The sequence below is a fragment of the Myotis lucifugus genome, unplaced genomic scaffold (assembly GCF_000147115.1).
Source record: "Myotis lucifugus unplaced genomic scaffold, Myoluc2.0 scaffold_332, whole genome shotgun sequence".
Lineage (NCBI taxonomy): Eukaryota > Metazoa > Chordata > Mammalia > Chiroptera > Vespertilionidae > Myotis > Myotis lucifugus.
In genome coordinates this window covers 1,158,172-1,178,019 of record NW_005871380.1, presented here as the reverse complement: position 1 = coordinate 1,178,019, position 19,848 = coordinate 1,158,172, and the positions used below count along the sequence as shown (strand labels likewise).

Sequence of the window (19,848 nt, the reverse complement as noted above, 5' to 3'; positions counted from 1 at the left end):
TGGGGGAGCAAAGGCCCAGATCAGCCCCTGCAAGTCCCTCCTGCCCCCAGGTGCCAGTCACAGCCCCAGGCTGCGACTCTTTATCTTTGCTGTTTGCAGGGAAAGCTAGGGCTGGCAGGGCCCCAGGAAGTACAGAGCTGCCCTCACTTTGTGGGAGCCCAGCAGAGTAGAGGGAGTGACTGAATTCGCAGGACTAAGTGGTGAAAACAATGAGGCCCACACACATGATGAGGCCCACATAACCGGAACGTGGCCTGAGAGCAACATGACAATACAGGAAGGGCTGCCTTGCCAGAGCAGGAGCCCCAACAACTATCTCCTAACGAGGACAGAAGACCCCTCCTCCGAGGACCTGTGACAGTCATAGCCCTGTCTGCCCTGGACACAGCTCTTACCTGGGCCACCCCCCTCAGGGACCAGGGCAGGCCATGCACCACGAGCAGCACCCCTCAGGCAGGCCTAGGCAGATCCGGAGGCTAGGGCAGCTCCAGGGCTGCTCTGTGATCAGCCCACACCCACAGCCCAGACCTTAATGAGGGCCACCACAGCAGCTCCAGCCAGCAGATGCAAAATCAATAACTGAGAAGGGGAGCTGAAAGAAGTCCCCTTGTCCCTCTCCAGTGTAGGCCCAGTGCCAGTTCCTGGCAGCTAACCAGTAGGTACAGCTCCCCCAAGCTCCCCTAAAGCCTCGCCAGGTTCCTATCACAGTTCCCATCAGTGGTCACCATCAGGCCAAAGTCTAGGACCTGCTGTCCATATGCTGCTGAGCCAACTAAGATGTGGCCCCAAACTGAGAAGGGCCACAAAGGCATACTATACACCTGATTTCAGAGACTTTGAAGTGAGAAGCATAAAGTATCCCAATGATTTTTTAGGTTCAAATTAAAATACCTTTTGCATGCACTGAATTAAGAGTATTAGCATAGCCCTTGCCGGTTTAACTCAGTAGATAGAGCATTGGCCTATGGACTGAAGGGTCCCAGGTTCAATTCCAGTCAAGGGCATGTACCTCAGCTGCAGGCTCGATCCCTGGCCCTGGTCAGGGCATGTGCAGGAGGCAACCAATGGGTGTGTCTTTCTCACATCAATATTTCTCTCTCTGTCTCTCCCCATCCCTTCCTCTCTCTAAAAATCAATGGAAAAATATCCAAATACCCCCAGGTAAGGATTAACAAAAACAAAACAAACAAAAAAAAGGGGCACTAGCATCAATTTCACATTCTTCCTAATGTGGCTGCTAGAGAGTTTGAGAAGATAGATGGAGCTTATGCTGCATGTCCTGGGTCGGCAAACTCATTAGTCAACAGAGCCAAATATCAACAGTACAACGATTGAAATTTCTTTTGAGAGCCAAATTTTTTAAACTTAAGCTATATAGGTAGGTACATTGTTATTAACTTAACTAGGGTACTCCTAAGGCTTAGGAAGAGCCACACTCAAGGGGCCAAAGAGCCGCATGTGGCTCGCGAGCCGCAGTTTGCCAGCCACGGGTCTAGACCTGTGCTAAGCAAACATTTTCTTAAAGAGTCATGTAATCATATAAGTAAATATTTTAGGATTTATGGGTCAAAGGGCAAAATGGAGGATGTTATGTAGTTATATAATCACCCCCCACCAAAAAAAAAAACAACAAAAAACCACCAACCACTGAAAGTGTAAAAAAAGCCCCCAGTCTAAGTTTCTCATGGCCAGAGGGTTGGCCTCTCAGTGCCTCCTGCCTTTCTGAGCTCCTCTCAGGACAAAGGCTGAGGGTCCCAACCTGCAGGGCTCAGTCTACAAGGGGGTCCCTGGTGGGAGAAGGGGACCCCAGGATGATGCCTGGCTCACCCACCTTCAACCTGCCCTCTCTGGGCTTCGACTTCCTGTGTGCAAGACAAGGGAGTAGGCCAGGTGGTTCCTGCTAACAGAGAACAAAGATGGGTTCTGGAACCGGCTGGGCCTATGAATCTCAGGCAATGAGAGAGGCTGGGAGGTGGCAAAGCAGTGAGGAGCCGCTGGGGCCTAAGGAGGCACACGGAAGAGGACCCACACACTCTCCACCAGCATCCTTTGCCGAGGCACCTGGGAGTAGAGGCACTCCGGACTTTGGCTTCAGGATCAGAGTCCACCTTCTGCATGACAGCCCCCCTCTTCGGCCCCCATGGCCCAGCAACAGGGTGGGAAGGCTGGCAGCCTGGTGAGGAGGCCTGACACCCTTCTCAGGCCCCCCAGCGAAGGTCTCAGTCTCACCCAGACAGGCGTCCTACAGGGACAGACAGCCCACTGCCAGGCAGGCCAGCTCTACTGCAGGTCTACGCAACTGGCAACTAGTGTGGAAAGTTCTCTGTCAACTACAGGCATGAGACAGACACAGCAGAGGAGGGGCTGGGTCAAGGAAACTGAGGTACGGGGTCCATTGCAAGGGCGGCAGAGCTCACCAGGACATTTACACTTAATCTGAGTCATTCCCATCGTGACCCGTCTCCTCGTCATCACTCTGGCTCGGCACACAGCATGCGGCAAGGGAGAAGAAGAGAGGACACCATCAGTGCAGGGCAAAGCAGGGGCCAGCAGCGGGAAGCCGGCCCAGAGAGTCCTCAGGGACCATGGATGCTCAGGGCCAGGAACTCCCATTGTTTCACAGACCAAGCCTCATCTTGGGGGGCTGGGCCCCAAACGTACACGACCAGATCACACCATGGAGGAACACGGGGCTCAAGCATCTCCCTTGCCCCATCGTCCCTGGGCCCTGGCATTCCCAAAGTGCCCGAGTAGTCCTTCCCCCTTCGTAGTGAAGAACTGAACCTTGCCCTAACCGAGGTCTGGGCTTTGCACTCGGTTCCTGGTTACACTTGGACAGTCTGACAACGTGATGGGAGGCAGGATCAATCGGCCAGGAGGCTGGAGATTGCAGTCAGGTATGTGGGTGATTAATCATCAATCAATCATGTCTGTGGGACCAAGCCCAGTAAACTCTCTGGACTTAGAGGCTAAGAGAGCATCCTGGTACATCTGAATCCTCCCTCTGTACTTCCTGTAATAAATCGTCACCGTGAGCATAACAGCAGTGAGTTCTGTGAATACTTCTGGCAAAACATGGAATCAAAGCAGGGGCTTCTCTGCAGGGTTGGGAAGCCCCTGAACTTGCAGCTGGTGGTGGGTTTGGTAGCACTTGTGTGGGCCATTCCCCTTGATGGGATGCCCCATCCCCACCTGCTCTTTCCGGCAACTGCCACCTTGACAAGGGAGGCTATTACGAGCTGCAGGCTCTCATCTGGTGAACAGGTAAGACCGCAGTAGTGACATTCACTACCCTCAGGACGTGCAGCACTGCTACAACCAGGCCGCACGTGGGTGTCCCCAAAGCACCGTCCCCAATCCAGCCCCAATGGTTTTCCATGGCTTTCCAGAGGACCCAACCGCGCCACATCCTCGGGAACTCCTGCCACTGCCCCCATTTAGAAGTCACTGTGGCCACCACACTTCAGAGCCAGGTATTTTTAGAGAGAGAAATAGGGCCGCATTTTCAATGACAAATTTGGGGTTATGCCAGGAGCTCCCTCATAGCACAGACACATTCTTCTGCAGCTGAAAAACCACCTAAAGGAAATGAGGATGGGTGGCTGCCCTGCTGAGCTCGGCCATGAAAACTTGTCAAGTTCAGAAATAAAAGCTTCTAAAAATAAACAACTTATGAGTCCTGCAATTGCTCAGAGAGAGATGTGCCTTCTCATGAGGCTGGGGGATCGCAGGGAGGTGGGTTCACCTCCACCCCTGATTCTGTGGGAGGTACGTCCCCAGGACCTGGCTCCGTGACTCCTCCATCCCTGGCGTGCCTGCATGTGTAGGGAAATTGCACCATCCCCCACGCTGTCCTGTCCTGGGCAGCAGCAGGACAGCCCACACCTGAACACTTAGCCGCAAGCACTGCAGAAGGGCAGGGTGGGGACTTGAGGACTCGGTGGACCCTGGCATGGACAATCTTACGATGGTAAGAATGCTGCCTGGAGCCGAAACCGGTTTGGCTCAGTGGATAGAGCGTCGGCCTGCGGACTGAAGGGTCCCAGGTTCGATTCCGGTCAAGGGCATGTACCTGGGTTGCGGGCACATCCCCAGTGGGAGATGTGCAGGAGGCAGCTGGTCGATGTTTCTCTCTCATCGATGTTTCTGATAGTCTATCTCTCTCCCTTCCTCTCTGTAAAAAATCAATAAAATATATTTTTTACGATGGTAAGAATGCTGCCTGGAGCCGGTGGAGGGCCAGCAGTCAGTGACTCTGCTGTTAGTTGCCAAGCCCACACCTCCAAGAAAGACCCTAAAAGGTTCACAGGGGTGGTTCTGAGCAGGTGGTGGCCAGCCAGTCTGAAAAAGCCCTGGGAGCCCCGGGTTAATGTGATCAGTTAAAATCCTTCTGGTTCTAGCCCTGGCCGGTTTGGCTCAGTGGATAGAGCATCAGCCTGCAGACTGAAGGGTCCCGGGTTCGATTCCGGTCAAGGGCACATGCCTGGGTTGCAGGTTCGATCCCCAGTGGGGAGCGTGCAGGAGGCAGCCGATTGATGATTCTCTCTCATCATTGATGTTCATTTCTCTCTCTCTCTCTCTCTCTCTCTCTCTCCCCCCTTCCACTCTGAAATCAATAAAAACACTTTTTTTTTAATCCTTCTGGCTCTGGACTATTCCTAAACTCACTCAAAATGCCCTTTGGCAGACAACACCCTGAGCCTTCACCGGGGCTGCCACAGAGCCTGCCCCCACCTCCTGGGCTCTGCTAAGGCTGCTTAGACGCCCCCACCCCACCCCCCCGCCACCCTCTTCCCTACCTCTCCTCCCGAGGTTGGCTGTAGGACTGTCTGGCTACCACCTGGTTCAAAGGTCTACAGCCAGTCGGGGCCAACGCTAGGTTCCGTCTGTCTTGCAATCCCTGACCTCAGAAACAAACCCAGAGGAGATGCCACTAGTTTTTTCCACCTCTGGGGAAGGCCAGCTGCTGCTCCCTGCCACAAGGCTAACTTGGAAGCAAATGACATGGCAGTTCCACTTTGGCCCTGGCTGCACTGCCCTGCCCAAGAGACAGAAAAGCCGGTACCCAGTAGGGAGTGGTGCCAGTTTATATAGGTACTGGCCAGGGCCAGGCTGAGACAATACTCCATGGACTCTAAAATAACAGAACCCGCAGGATCCACTTCTTTTACAAACCAAACTCAACTCCCAATTCAGGATGGATGTGGCCAGGGCAGGTGCCACTCGGGCCCCACCCGGAAGCCTCCTGGTCCCAAATCTCCTGGTCCCAAATCTCCAGGAAAACAGCCCACAAATGGTGGCGTCACTTAAAGCACAGCCACACACTTCCAGGAGCAAGTCGGCGGAGAGTGTGGGTTGTGAAAGCCGCAGGGGCTCACCCTGTGGGGAAGCCTGTGTCCAAAGACCTCTTGACCCACCACATCCTACGGCGTATACGTCCTCCATTACAGGACTGTGCCTATGACACTCATGCGAGAATTACAGGATAATGAACAAGCAGCCCAGGTGAGCGAGTGCCAGGAAGCCTGCATCGCAGGGAGGGCAATGAGAACAGCAAGGAACTATAACGCTTGAAGGGAAAACCAACCCTACAAAGGGTGCCTTCTGCCCACACAAGCCCCCTCCACTGGCAGGAGGCCAGAGTACCCAGGGCTGCTGCCTGCCTGCTGGCCCACCATTACTCACCTTGGCTTTCTCGCTGGGCTCACTGGTAGTGCCGTACGGGGAGTTGTGCAGCTCCTTGGAGACCACACAGAGGAACTCGGCCTGGTCTTCACTCCCATAGTTGTAGGAGGAGCCAATGCTGACCAGCTGCGAGGAGAGAAGACAGGTGTGATGTGGGCAGACCCACATACGCGCCAGGCTCAAGACCAGCCCACCCACCAGGAAGGAAGCACCAACGTGTGAAAACCCGTGGCAAAGATAGTCAACACTAGGGCAGATTACAGGACAGGTTTCAGCCAAGAGATTTTTAATGAGATTATGAAAAATGAAGTCCTGACACATCCATATTTGGGCACATACATGCCCATATCCACCACACGCGTAACCCTCATGCAGGACAGGCCTTCTCTGCAGGATGGTCAACAATTTCAGGGCCTGGCCGCTTTGGCTCAGTGGATAGAGCATCGGCCTGAGGACTGAAGGGTCCCAGGTTCGATTCCGGTCAAGGGCACATGCCCAGTGGGGGACTTGCAGGAGGCAGCCAATCCATGATTTTCTCTCATCATTGATGTTTCTATCTCTCTCTCCCTCTTCCTTCCTCTCTGAAATCAATAAAAATATATATTTTTAAAAACACACAACAATTTCAGGGTTTCTGGGCCCACAGGAGATGCTGCCTAACCCCAGGGAGAGGGGAGCACAGTGTGAAGGATTGCAAGATGGGGGTGTCATGTTAGAGCAGGCAGTAGAATTGGGGCATTTAGCACACCAGATGCTCCCTTAACACAGGCCCAAAGCACATATGTGAGAACAAACACATGCACACGAGGACAAGCTCCCAGTCTGCTTGTTCTCGAGTGGTCACTGGGCCTCCCCAGGAGAAGCCAGGATGGAACCTTCCTCCCCAGGGGCTATTAACCGAGAAGGCTTATACTCTGGTGGCAGGAGGAAAGGCTGGCAGAGGAGGGCCGCAGAGGATAGAGCTGCCTGAATCTCAAAGATGATGCTAGGAAGCTGTGGCTTTTCATGTCTCAGTCTCACTCTGTGTGAGTCCACATCTTCGTGGGCTTCCAGGTCACTACCACCGCCATACAGGCGCCAAGGGTCAACCTGCCTGCTCCAGCCTACCCCAGGGCTACCTGTGCTTTTAAATGTAAAATTAACCAAAGGAAAACCACTACAATTGTAATAAGACCATCAGTAGCATAATTATAGAGCTAACAAACACCTGGAAGGCCCCTCAATCTCTGGCCTCCCTACATATGAATCTGTACGCATAGGAGAGGCCAGAGATGTGAGGCAGCTCTAAGTGCAAGGATGTGGGAAGGATGAGATGGGAGTGGTGGGTGCAAGTGAGGGACGTTCAGAGAGGTAAGGCCAGTGTGATCAGAGGAGGGGAAAGCACAGGAGGCCCATGGAAAAGGGGGGACACGCTCTCCCTGTGTTTCTAGAAGTCTGTTCCAGGTTCACAATCGCCCCTCAGGAGATGGGCCCTGCCACCTTTGGACCACAGTGGTGCCTGGCCCTGGATGCAGAATGGGCAGTGGTGTGCAGTCCCCTATAACCGGGTCTGCCTGGAGGCCATGTTTCCACGAAGCATGCAAGCCTCTTCCAAACCTCACTCAGAACCTTGTTTTGGCCTCGTTACTGACCACTAGGTGATCCGCCCCACGTCCCCTGCAGCAGGTCCAGCTCCTGCTTCTGCGAGTAGAGCGTCTCTCATTAAATAAACATGACTCTGGTTCTGGGATTTTACTGGCATGAACAATGTCCTCAAGGAACAAACTAGGCAAAGGGAATTAAGACTTGATGAAAAGAGAGGACCCTGCTCTTTTCAATGGATTTAGGATCCACTCAGAGGAGCTAAGGACAAAGTCCCTAAGCTGATCATGGGGAGGAAGATGTCCATGCAAAAGGCCGGAGGTGCACTCTCCCTCCAGCAGGAATCACAGAGGACTTAGCTCTCCTTGAGGGTGACCCAGTTCACAGATCCTGAACTGATGATTGCAGCTCCCACCTCCACGGCCCTTGTCCAGGCAGCATGCCAAGAGGCAACAGGAGGGGCAGTGGGAGACTCCTGAGTGAGTCCAGAGCATAAGAAACACATGCAGACCACAGGACCCTGCCTGGATTCCCCAGGGCAAGGGCAGGGCAGGACAAGCTGCAAAACCATCAGAGCTGCCCTAACTGGTTTGGCTCAGTGGATAGAGCATCGGCCTGCGAACTCAAGGGTCCCAGGTTCAATTCTGGTCAAGGGCATGTACCTTGGTTGCGGGCACATCCCCAGTAGGGGGCGTGCAAGAGGCAGCTGATCGATGTTTCTCTCTTATCGATGTTTCTCTCTATCCCTTTCCCCTCCTCTCTGTAAAAAATCAATAAAATATATTTTTAAAAAAACAAAAAACCATCAGAGCAGGAACACACAGAGCAGCCCTGGTGGCTGGTCCCAGGGTGTAGGGAGGGACACAAATGCTGGTTGCACTTATCTTTAGTGACGTCTTAAGGGGACTCCAAGCACTTACAATGCAATCCATTATTTCAAAAGACCCAAAGAATAGGGGTAGACTTAATTAGGAGGGATGCTGGGGTGACCATGTAATTTCTCACACTCTCTCTGCAGAGCACTTGCCCCAGATGGCAGCTATCAACAGAGGAAAATCCAAGAGGCCAGAGGGGGCCTCGTGATCAGGGCAGTCACTACGTAGGGCTAGGGTCACAGGGTCACAACCAGTACCCTGGGCTGGGGGTCAAACAGGGTCACAAGCCCAAACCTCAGAGCCTCTGCCTAAAAAAGTGGAATAGCAACACTGAGCTGATAGGAAAGGTGCTGGCCACTCAGAGAGCACCCTTGGTGTGTTCTGAGGCCACAGGTCCTGAGTGCAGCTGCATGGGGCGAGAGCAGCATACAGAGGTGCAGGGAGGGACAGAGAGCGGGAGAGAGGACCCAGCATTCAGCACATCAGTCCCAGCCTGTGTGTGGCAAGAGCAGAGTTGAGGAAAGTGGAGGGACACAGCCAGGCCAGCATCCTCAGCATCTTTCCAATCAAGGGCAGGAAAGGGGCTGGAGGGTTTGAAAAGCAGTCCCACCAGGAAGGCCATCGGTGCCACCTCCAGCACAAAGGAGCCTGAGGCACCATCTGCTCAGCCAGCACAGGAGGGGCCTGGTGGACATGAGGTGGGACAGGGAGGTTGGGCCAGGCCAGGATGTGGCCAGAATGTCAACCACACACACATTAGACACAAGACAGAAGCTCAGAGAACAGTCCTCCCAAAAAAATGATCTAGAGCAAGAATAGCTGCAGAATGAATGAGGGGGTGGGGCAGAGGCACTCTAAGAACAACTCCACCCTCCCTACCAAAACAACGAGGCACAGGCTGTTTTCGAGAGGGGCCAGTAAACCACATTTCCAGAATCATAGGTGCCCAATGCCTTATTATTTACGGTCCCTGGGGCCAACAACCCTGAGGACCCAGGTGGGGTCACTGTAATTAACAGGCTGACATCAATCCAGGTGGGGGGGAGGGGGTATGCATGTGCGCTTCACCTGTTCAAACTTCCAGCCATCGGACATGGTGGACACCATCTGCGTGAGCTCCTCCTCCTGACACTGAAGTACACGGTAAACATGCTTCACTGGCACCTGCAAGAACAAGGGCCACAGGTGAGACAGGCTCCACATGCCCTGCTGCTCCTGCCCCAGCCCAGCAATCTTGCCCGGTTGCTGATTCTGGAGACAGCCCAACAGGAGACCCGGTGAGGCTGACATTTCTTTCCACCTCTCAGGCTCAGGTCATGATGCCTTGAAGTGGCCCCAAACACATACACCGAAACAAGACAAACAGGCTGGGACAGCTGCCGTTTCCTTCTTCCTTGTCTGCCTCCAAATATATTTCAGTTGCGACATTCCAAAGTAAAATGAGTCACGTTCCTAAAATGCCAGAGCACCTGTGTCTAGATGTGAAAGCACGAGGATGTCCATCTTTGTTCTACAGGGAACCACACCAAGTCCCTGAGCCCACCAGCTGGGGAGGGACTGATGGGAAGGCCTGAAAGCAATGCGAGACCAGCCCGGCCCCTGCTCCTAGCAAAGCTTTCATTCACGCACCGCAGCTCAGACATGAACTGGCTTGGACTGAACTGGCTTCCAAAACATGGACATATCTTTTGAGCAGGCCACCATCCAACCTTCTCTGAGCTCTGTTCCAGGCATTTCTGGGAGCCCCTGAGGGGGTCTGCTCTCATGGAGCTGCTACTCTAGCAGGAGGCGGCGGCCACCACACACAACACGTGTGTAGCCAAGGGGAAGGGGCCGTAGAGGGCTAAGCTGTTCTGTGATGTTAAACCAGTGACTCACACTAGTGACACTCAAGTGACAGGGTCACAGCCTAAAGTACACTGCTTTAATTTGTGAAACAGTGAGTGACACTGGAGTACTACCTCACCTGAGCCCTCTAATCCGCACATCGGCCCTGTGACAAGGGGCTCCTAGGCCTCCACTATGCCACTCTGCAAGGGAAGACTGAGGCATACAGTTTGTACTGGTCCAGGTCACACAGCTCATTAAGTGGGGCTGCTGGATGGTGGAGGAAAGTCCAGGGAGGGGGAGGAGGTGGTGAGGAACAGGGAAGCCTGAGGGGGAGTGAGCAGAGACACTGGGGTGGGCGTCCAGAGGAGAGGCTGGACGGGGCTAGATGAGTTTACCCTTCATGCCTGCCATGGTGCCATCAGGCACTAGAACATTTACAGAGGAAGACGGTCATCAAGATAAGAGAGCCAGATCTCAAGGCCTCATGAGGAGGAGGGAGGGGAGGAAGCTCCACATTTGCACCAGGCCTCGGAAGCTTCCAGCACATTCGTCACTGATCTCACCTGTGATGTTTTGCTGTCTCGTTCTCTAATTTTGTCCTTTACAAGTTTTATTAGTGAGGTGATATTGTAAAATTCCGCTTCCTCCAACACTCCTGGAATAAAGAAAAATAACTATAATTTTCACCAAATCAAAAAAGAAACATTTCACTATGGACCTGTGGCCTATGCCTGACCACTAAAGGCTCCTCAGCCCCCAACCTAACACCCAAAAGTCACCACGCAGACATTGTTGGCTCTCAGTAGGGCTCCCCAGGACTTGGCGCAGTAGGCTCACATGGAGAATGATGTGTTTACTGAACATACTTCTGCATGAATCCCTCCACGTGACCTGCTGGGTGCAGAACTCAGATACAGCTGGTTCACACACAGGTCCACGAGTGTGGACTGCGAGCTCCACGCTGGGCATGTGGGATGGAACACAGGCATCTTTCCCTCCACAGCCTGCATCTGTCTCTCTGGGCTGGCCAACTCTCTCCTCCCCTCCGTGAGAGGCTCAGGCCTGGCCAGGCGGCCTTGTGCAGGTCTCTGAGTCATTCAGCACATCAGTTTCCTATTCAAGTGTTAGACTGTGGCTGGTTGAGGGCATAGCTCTTCACTCTAGGACTCTTTTTCCAATTTAGGAACTTCTTTTTCCCCCAAAGATGGCCATTTGTAATGTACCTCATTTAGGGACTTGAAATCTCTAAGAATTCTAAAAAACAAATTAGAGAGGCTCTGCTTCAGGGATTCCTCATGGGTATTCCAGAAGGTTCAGAGTGAGCCTGGTCATCTGGCTAGACCTCACTCTTCACGGTACAGTTCCCACTGGCAACACCAGGAGCTCAGAGCTGTGGACTACAGCTGCCAGACCCACTCAGGCTGCCTCCTAACAAGGTCCCCAGGTGAGACGACAGAGGGTGAAGGTTGGGGCAGGCAGTAGCCACCCAAAGAGAGGCAAAATCTAGTTTGTTTCTTCTCAGGATGACTTAAGGCAACTGTCAACTCCTCTCTTCAGATCCATGGGTGGGGACTGAAGGGCATTACAAATGAGCACCGGAAGCTTTAGGACAAGTGCTTGGGCCTAAAGGGCACATCTTTCTTCCACCTGGACACTCCATGCACTATACTCGGAAGGGCAACACCAGGAAATGGTGTTCACATGGGTGTTGCTCCTGAAAACACTGTCTCAGTCCAGTAGGAAAGCAGGTGAGCGAGGCCAACTGGCAGTGCTTGGTCACATCAAATACCCCTTTCTAAGCAAATTGCACTGAGAAGAGGCTGTGAAGTTTAGCTTCAAATTGTACAGCTGCCCACACACAACACAAAGGAAGGGTATCCCAAACCATACAAGTGTGTGAGCAAGAAAAAAGCGCTCCAGAGAAGACATGGAGTAAGACGTGATGAGAGCTGAGGGAGGACAAAGTTCAGTACTGAGTCAATCCAGGACACAAGCAGAGCAGAGAAGCCAGAGCCCACTGTGAGTCATAGGGCCCTGAACCTCTCCAGACCTCCCTGGTGCGTGGAGCCAAGCACACACAGAGCATGCATACACCAGCCTTAGACCCGGTGCCCACAGGGCTGCGCCTGGCATCCCTGCTCCTTGTGACCTGAGTCGGAATGTAGTACGGCATTTGGACATGCAGACAGAACTCAAAGGTGATAATACAGTGGTGCCCTGGAAGGAGAGCAGACCCGGGGTGACTGAGGCAGAGGGACACCTGGGAGACTCGCATGGTGGGCACATTCCTAACACACCACCCTCAGACTGTTAAGCCAAAGCATCTGAGAATGGGTGGTCTCCCAAGGGAGGAGTCCCCACCCTCATGCATCACTAACTAGACACTTGGAGGAGGGAGCCCATAGTTTTACCCACAGTCAGGGGGGCCCTGCAGCCAGGGAGTGGGGTTGCAGGGGCCTGAACCACAGTCCCCAGGCCCTTCTGCTACAAAGGTCCTGACAGGCCAGCCTGGCTCTAATGAGCCTTCACTTCTTGGAGGAGAAAAGGGGAAGAGGCCATGCCAAACAGCCCTCTCACCTCTCTGAGACCAGCATCTGCTGCCTCATGGGACACATTTGTGAGAAAGCAGGGGGGCGAGTGAGGAGACTTGGGCACCTAGGACTTCTGCAGGGGGCAAGGGCACTCAAGACGCCAGCCTGGCCCCCGGGGCACAGAGCCTGTTCAGGCCCAGAGGGTCCAGTTGTCATCTTCACCAGATCCCACTCTCAACTCACCTTCCTCTGCAAGGTCTTTGTTAATGACCAGCTTTCCATGTCTCAGGTAATTCAGCACGGGCCCAAAATAGGTGGGATCTCTGTCGATTAAATAGGCACCTGTTTCATCCTACAAAGAACAAAGCACCAATGTGAATCCTGGACAAGAAAGCAGTGGCCCCACAGCTAACCCACAACCAGATCAACGTTCATGGCACTTCAGTGAAACCCCAAGTAGTGCTGTATGCCTCCTGCCTTCTGCAGCCTCCAACTCCTATCTGTCACCATTTCAAGTCTAAGCCAAGTTGAAATTGTTTTGTAACTAGGTAACCTTCCTTTAGCTACTGTGAGGCAAGGCAATTGTGTATTGAATCTCTTTCCTCACAGGACAAAAGATTTCTAAAGAAAAGCTGATCGCCCTAGCCGGTTTGGATCAATGGATAGAGCATCGGCCTGCGGACCAAAGGGTACCGGATTCAATTCTGATCAAGGTCATGTACCTTGGTTGCAGGCTCCTCCCTGGCCTGGGCCCTGGTTGGGGCTCCTGCAGGAGGCAACCAATCAATGTGTTTCTCTCACATCAATGTTTCTCTCTGTCTTTCTCTCTCTCTTTCACTCTCCCTAAAAATCAATGGAAAAATATCCTTGGACATGAGGATTAACAAAGAAAGAAAAAGAAAAGCTGATTCTTTTTCATTTTGGAAACCGTCCCACGAGAGTGACTAACAGACTCTCCTTAGTGGAAAGCTCTTAAAGGCAGGGCTGACACTGTGGGTCTGCTTCTGAAGGACACCAAGACATGGGCCTCTGCGGCCAGTGCTTGCCCTTCTCATTTTGGGGTTACTCCTTGGGCGAGTGTGCAGGACTGAGTGTCAGGGCGATGGCCTGGGTCAAAGGCACATGGAACAGAACCTCATTTTCCCAGAGCTTTACAGTGACTGCTGGTCACCAAGGAAGCTCCACCCATTGGGTAGCGGTCCCAGAGTCCAAGCTGTCTAACAACAGACCATCAGGAGGACAGAAGATGGCGGCGTAGGTAAATGCCTGTACTCGCCACCTCCCACAACCACATCAAAATTACAACTAACATACAGAACAACCATCATCCAGAACCACAGGAAAGCTGGCTGAATGGAAGTCCTACAACTAGAGAAGTAAAGAAAGCACACTGAGACTGGTAGGAGGTGTGGAACAGGCTGGTCCGGCACCCACGTGTGCCGCTTTTTTAATCAGGGAAGGAGATCGTCTCTGCGAAGAGCAAGGGGTCCCAGCCCCACACCAGACCCCCAGCCCAGAGTCCCAGAGCTGGGAAAAGAAGAAATCTGGGCTGTATAAACCAGTGCGGATTAGGGCTCAGTGACACAGAGGCTGCTGCAGACCCAGCTGTTCCTCTTAAAAAGCTGGCACCATGAACTGAACTTACAAGGTCCTGCTTCCTCTGAGCTCCAGCATCAGGGCAAGGCTCTGGGGAACACAGACACATACGAGGAGGAACTAGAATGTCTGGCATTGGGGCAGGAACTCAGGGGGCAGCTTCCTCCCAGATGGGGGTGCTCGCAGGGATCTTGTTCCTATGCTGGGACCTGCCCAGTTGCAGGGCTGACTGGCAGCCATTTCTGTTTGCTCTGGTGATTCCCTAAGACCCCGCCTCATCCAATTTACAACCGCACTCAAATTGTGTGCAGCGGCTTTTGCATATGAATGGCCTGTCCTTGCTCAGGCTAAAATCTCTCAAAACAAGCTGCAGCTGAGTCAGGGAGCCCCAAAATAAATTAATAAGGCCTAAGACCCAGCACCAGCACCAGTCTTCCTTGCTTCATAGCTGGGCCTCGTCTGGGCACTTCCAAACCCAATACAAAGAGAAGGAATCTGCAGATCTCTCTGTAGCTCCTGCTGGGTGGCCCCAGGCAGTGGCTGACTTTGCACCTCCCTGGAGCCAGTGCACCCAGTGGTCAATGTCAGACCATACTACATTACAGCTCTACACATCCATAAGCGACACACTCAAGGGGCAATCTCAGTGAACACCAAGGCCCCACTGAAGCAAGTCCTGCTCCACAGGGGGTCTCTTGCACAGCAGCTCTCCCACTGTAGTCGCAGATGGTCCTCACAGCCAATTGGCCTGGAGCTCAATTCCTCCCAGTGACACCAACAGCAATCAAGTCTCAACTACAAGAAGACTGTGCTCACAGCCCACAAAGGGGTGCACCTAGAGCTCCCAGCTCAGGTGACTGGGGAGGCTGAGACACTGGGCCCCATAAAACACCTACTACACAAGGCCACTCTACCAACTCAAGGAGACATGGCAGCTCTACCCAATACATAGAAACAAACACAGGGAAGCAGCCAAAATGCAGAGACAAAGAAACATGTCACGAATGAAAGAAAGCAAACTACTGAATACAGAGTTCAAAACCACAGTTATAAGGTTACTCAAGAATCTTCTAGAAACTTCCAAAAAAAATGGAAAAGGACCAGTCAGAAATTAAGCATACACTGACTGAAATAAAGAATAATATACAAGAATTCAACAGTAGAGTAGAGGATTCTGAGAATGAAATCAACAATTTGAAATATGAGGAAGCAAAAAACACCCAACCAGAAGAGCAAAAAGAAAAAAAGAATCCAAAAATATGAAGATAGTGTAAGGAGCCTCTGGGACAACTTCAAGTGTACCAACATTCACATTATGGGGGTGCCAAAAGGAGCGAGAGAGAGAGTGCAAGATATTGAAAACCTATTTAAAGAAATAATGACAGAAAACTTCCCCTACCTGGTGAAAGAAATAGACTGACAAGTCCAGGAAGCACAGAGTCCCAAACAAGAGGAACCCAAAGAGGACCACACCAAGACACATCATAATTAAAATGCCAAGGGCTAAAGACAAAGAGAGAATCTTAAAAGCAGCAGGAGAAAAGCAGATAGTTACCTACAAGGGAATGCCCATATGACTGTCAGTTGATTTCTCAACAGAAACTATGCAGGCCAGAAGGGAGTGGCAAGAAATATTCAAAGTGATGAACAGCAAGGACCTACAACCAAGATTACTCTACCCAGCAAAGCTATCATTTAGACTTGAAGGTCAGATAAAGAGCTTCACAGACAAGAAGAAGCTAAAGGAGTTCATCACCACCAAACCAGTATTACATGAAATGTTGAAGGGTATTCTTTAAGAGGAAGAAGAAAAATAAAAAGATCAAAAATATGAACAACAAAATGGCAACAAATACATACCTATCAACAATTGAATCTAAAAATCAAAATAAATAAGAAATCTAATGAACAGAATAAACTGGTGAATAAAATAGAATCAGAGGTATGGAAATGGAACAGACTGACAATTCTCAGAGGGGAGGGGGACAGGGGCACAGGAAGAGATTCAACAAAGATCTTAGATGCACAGATGCATTACCTATGGACATAGACAATAGGGTGGTGAAGGCCTGGGGCGGGGTGGGAACCAGGTGAAGAAAGGCAATGGGGGGGGGAAAGAGGGACTTCTGTAATAATCTCAACAATAAATATTAAAACAAACAAAAAACAGACCATCCGAGAGGTTGCTCCTACCCCTTGGCCAGCCCTGTTTCACCCCCAGGAGTGGGAACCTTTCTGAGGGTCAGGGACCCCTTGCTGCTCACTGGAATCTTCAGAGTCAGTTCCAACCACAGCCTCTCTGGCTGTTGCAACCATAGCCAGGGGAGGTAGATACTAGGGTGGGGGCAGTCCCCATACAATGACACCACTAGAGTGCACCCTGTAGAGGCTGCAGAGTAACAGGTATAGGGGGATGTGATAGGGACTGGGATCCATCAAGGCAATGGATCCAATGCTGCCAGGACACCGAAGACGTGTTGGCTGCATATCTGATTTGGTTGATGAGTATGACCCCACCCAGGCAGCCTTCCAGTGGGGCTACTGATGGATGAGGGACCAAACAGCTTCTGCCCCCACACAGTGTATTCAGTCTATCGAGAATCCTGCTCCCCCCTGCAAGCCAGCCTGCCCTCCCCAGGCAGAGCCTGGACCTGGGCCAGCGGCCCCAAAGAGGGCAGAGGGTACCGAGGTCTCCACCCTGAGACTGTGACTCTGTAAACCAGTCGGAGAGTCAATGTGGCCTCCCTGTCCAAAGTGGATCTCGTGGCTCACAAGAGGTCCTTAGCAGGTGAGGGCCACAACGAACAAGAGCAGCTGGCTGGCCGCAGCACCAGAACAGCAGCAGGCATCTCTGCCGGGAGGTGGAGCAGTGGAAACTCCTAAACCTCTTAGATGTGACATACCCCCAGGCCCCACAGCCAGAGACACAAGGAGGCAGGCAGTGTCTGGACCACGAAGCAAGACCCCATGTTAGGACCCTATTTTTCATTTATGAACATTATAAATTCTGGAATTTATGTAGTAAACCTTCATAGTTTCCAGGGTTTCTTCCCCAAAGTCCACCTTCATAAAGTTGCTATTTAGATCAGATCAATTAAGGTTCCAGCCATGGAGGCACGTCCCACTCAGCCCAGAGCACCTCTGTGCCCTTTTCTCCCATAGGCCTGGCACTCAGACCACTCTCCCGCCACCACTGGCTCCCCGCCGCCCCCGTGGACTTCCTGTCCCCAACCACACAGATTTCCCAAATTCATCTTCTGCCCCGCCCTCCCCCATCTAAGAAAGCATGGTCACACACTGTCCCACCCGCCCCTGCCTCCTGGCCTCTGGCCCTCTGCTATTCTCTTAGCAAGGCTAAAGGAGCCCACAGACCAGCTTGTGGGAAAATGTTACTTCAGCAGCCTCCCTGCTGGTGAAAAGGACCAGCATCTCCTACAAAGGGGCCAGAGAAAAGGACAGAGCTGCCAGAACATGGAATGGAGGGGCATCCCCCCTCACCTCCATGGATGAAAAGAGCTGAACCATGGCATTTGCACTCACAAGCTCACAAGTGATTCATCAGCTCACTGCTACCTCACAGACAGCTGGTAGAGGTTATGTAGGAAAGACCAGAGGGGACAAGGCTCATCTCCTCCCTCAGGACACCCCAAGGAGCCTCCCTTGTCACAAGGTGCTTAGGACTCAGGGCCAGCCTCAGTATGGTCAGATCCTGGACTCAAGGCCACACAAGCCACAGCCTTGAGCTGGGACATGGCTCTTGGAGCTGGGACATGGCAGAAGAAAGGACTTTTGGTTTGTGTTTTATTTTTTAGAGAGAAGATGGGAAGGAGGGAGGGTGGAAGGGAGGGAGAGGGAGAAAGAGAACATTGATCGGTTCACACCCTGACCAGGGATCAAACCCGTAACCTAGGTATGTGCCCTGACTGGGAATCGAACCCGCAGCCTTTAGATTTATGCGACAATGCTCCGAGTCACACTGGCCACGGTGAAAAGGACGTTTATAGAGTGCCAATAGTATGTGGAGCAGCACAAGATACACAAAGGTAACCCAAGCTTAAAAAGCTTGGAGGGAGCCCTGGCTGGTTTGGCTCAGTGGTTAAGAGTGTTAGCCCTCAGACAGAAGGGTCCAGATTCAATTCCCAGTCAAGAACATGTACCTAGGGTTGCAGGCCCAATCCCAGCCCGCGTCAGAGTGTGTGCAGCAGGCAATCTATGTGTCTCTCTCACATTGATGCCTCCCTCTCTCTCTCTCTCTCCACCCTCTTCCCTCCCACTCTCAGTAGAAATCAATGGAAAAAATATCCTCAGGTGAGGATTAACAACAACAAAAAATTGGAGGGAAAAGGTGGGATAGAAAAGAAGGGGCTGGGAGTCAGGGGAAAGTGCAGTAGCCCGTGCACAGACGGAACCTGGATGGGGAGCCTAGACTGGGCATGGGTGAGCTGGCACTGGGGCTGGACTTTGAAATGTGAGGCTTATCCGGAAAAGGGCAGGAATGGGAGGGACTACATGTCTCCTTCTGAGGCTCAACAGCTCCAAGTCAGTTAAAGCAGTGCCTTGTGTAGCCACCTTTAACCCTTTGCACAGTGAGGCTCAGCTGGTTAGGACATTGGCTTGTGCACTGAAGGGTGGTGGATTGATCCTGATCAGGGCATAGACCCAGGTTTTAGGTCTGATCCCTGGTCAGGGTGAGTATAGGAGGCAACCAATCGATGTATGTCTCTCACATCAATGTTTCTCTCTTTCCCTCTCCCTTCCTCTCTAAAATCAGTAAAAAAAACAAAAACGAACCCTACAGATCCTCAGGTAAGGATTAAAAAAGAAAATCCATTTGAATTTTACAACTGAATTCTTGTTCTATTTTTTTGTTGTTGTTAATCTTCACCCAAGGATATTTTTTTCCCATTGATTTTCAGAAAAAAATGGAAGGGAAGAAGGGAGGGGAGGAAGGAGAGGGAGAGAGAAAGAGAGAGAACGAGAGAAAAGAAAAAGAGAGACACTGATGTGAGAGAGACACATCAATTAGTCACCTTCTACACTCACCCCAAACCTGCAACCCAGGTACATGCCCTTGACCAAGAATCGAATCCGCAACCCTGCAGTGTGTGGGCCAATGTTCAACCACTGAGAAACACCAGCCAGGGCAATTTGTTCTATTTTTTAAAATATATTTTTATTGATTTCAGAGAGGAAGGGAAAAGGAGAGAGACAAAAACATCAATGATGATAGAGAATCATTGATTGGCTGCCTCCTGCACTCCCCATACTGGGGATCGAGCCTACAACCCGGGCCTATAGCCTGATGGGGAATCAAACCATGACCTCCTGGTCCATAGATCAATGCTCAACCACTGAGCCACGCCAGCTGGGTTGTTCTATTTTTAATACAAAAATGTTTTCCCAGAAACCTCACAGAGGCCATCCTGACACATAGGATCAAACACACTATTTACAAAGCTCGGGCAAAGAGCATTCCTAGAGAGAGAGGTGCGCAGGGGCCAGGCATTCAGGCACAGAACAGAACCGTGACTACCCTGAGCTGGGCACTCTTCCACACCCCGGAACACACGCCAGCTCTCTGTGGCATCCAGAACCTGCCAGTCACTCCAGATATACCTGCTGTTGGGCTGACCTCCACAAGGTCACACACAACCAGAGTGGGCTTTAGAAGGAACCCTCATCCAGGCCGTCAGGAGCTCAGTTGGTTAGAGCCTCGTCCTAATAGGCCAAGGCTGCAGCTGTGATCCCGT

At 51.9% G+C, this 19,848-nt stretch overlaps 1 protein-coding gene across 2 annotated transcripts in view; it reads right to left on the bottom strand.

Moving 5' to 3' along the window:
• Positions 1–19,848, bottom strand: part of KCTD5 (potassium channel tetramerization domain containing 5) — a 33,877-nt gene that overhangs the window by 3,007 nt on the left and 11,022 nt on the right. Inside the window, exons 2-6 of one of the 2 annotated variants that reach the window (XM_006100936.3) lie at positions 12,746–12,854; positions 10,535–10,626; positions 9,210–9,305; positions 5,686–5,811; positions 2,418–2,476 (exon numbers count right to left, since the gene is read on the bottom strand). In XM_006100936.3, coding sequence (XP_006100998.1) covers positions 2,432–2,476; positions 5,686–5,811; positions 9,210–9,305; positions 10,535–10,626; positions 12,746–12,854 — 468 coding nt within the window. In that variant the 3' untranslated portion in view covers positions 2,418–2,431. The remainder of the gene's footprint in view (positions 1–2,417; positions 2,477–5,685; positions 5,812–9,209; positions 9,306–10,534; positions 10,627–12,745; positions 12,855–19,848) is intronic. The other variant, XM_006100937.3, reaches the window with a different exon arrangement.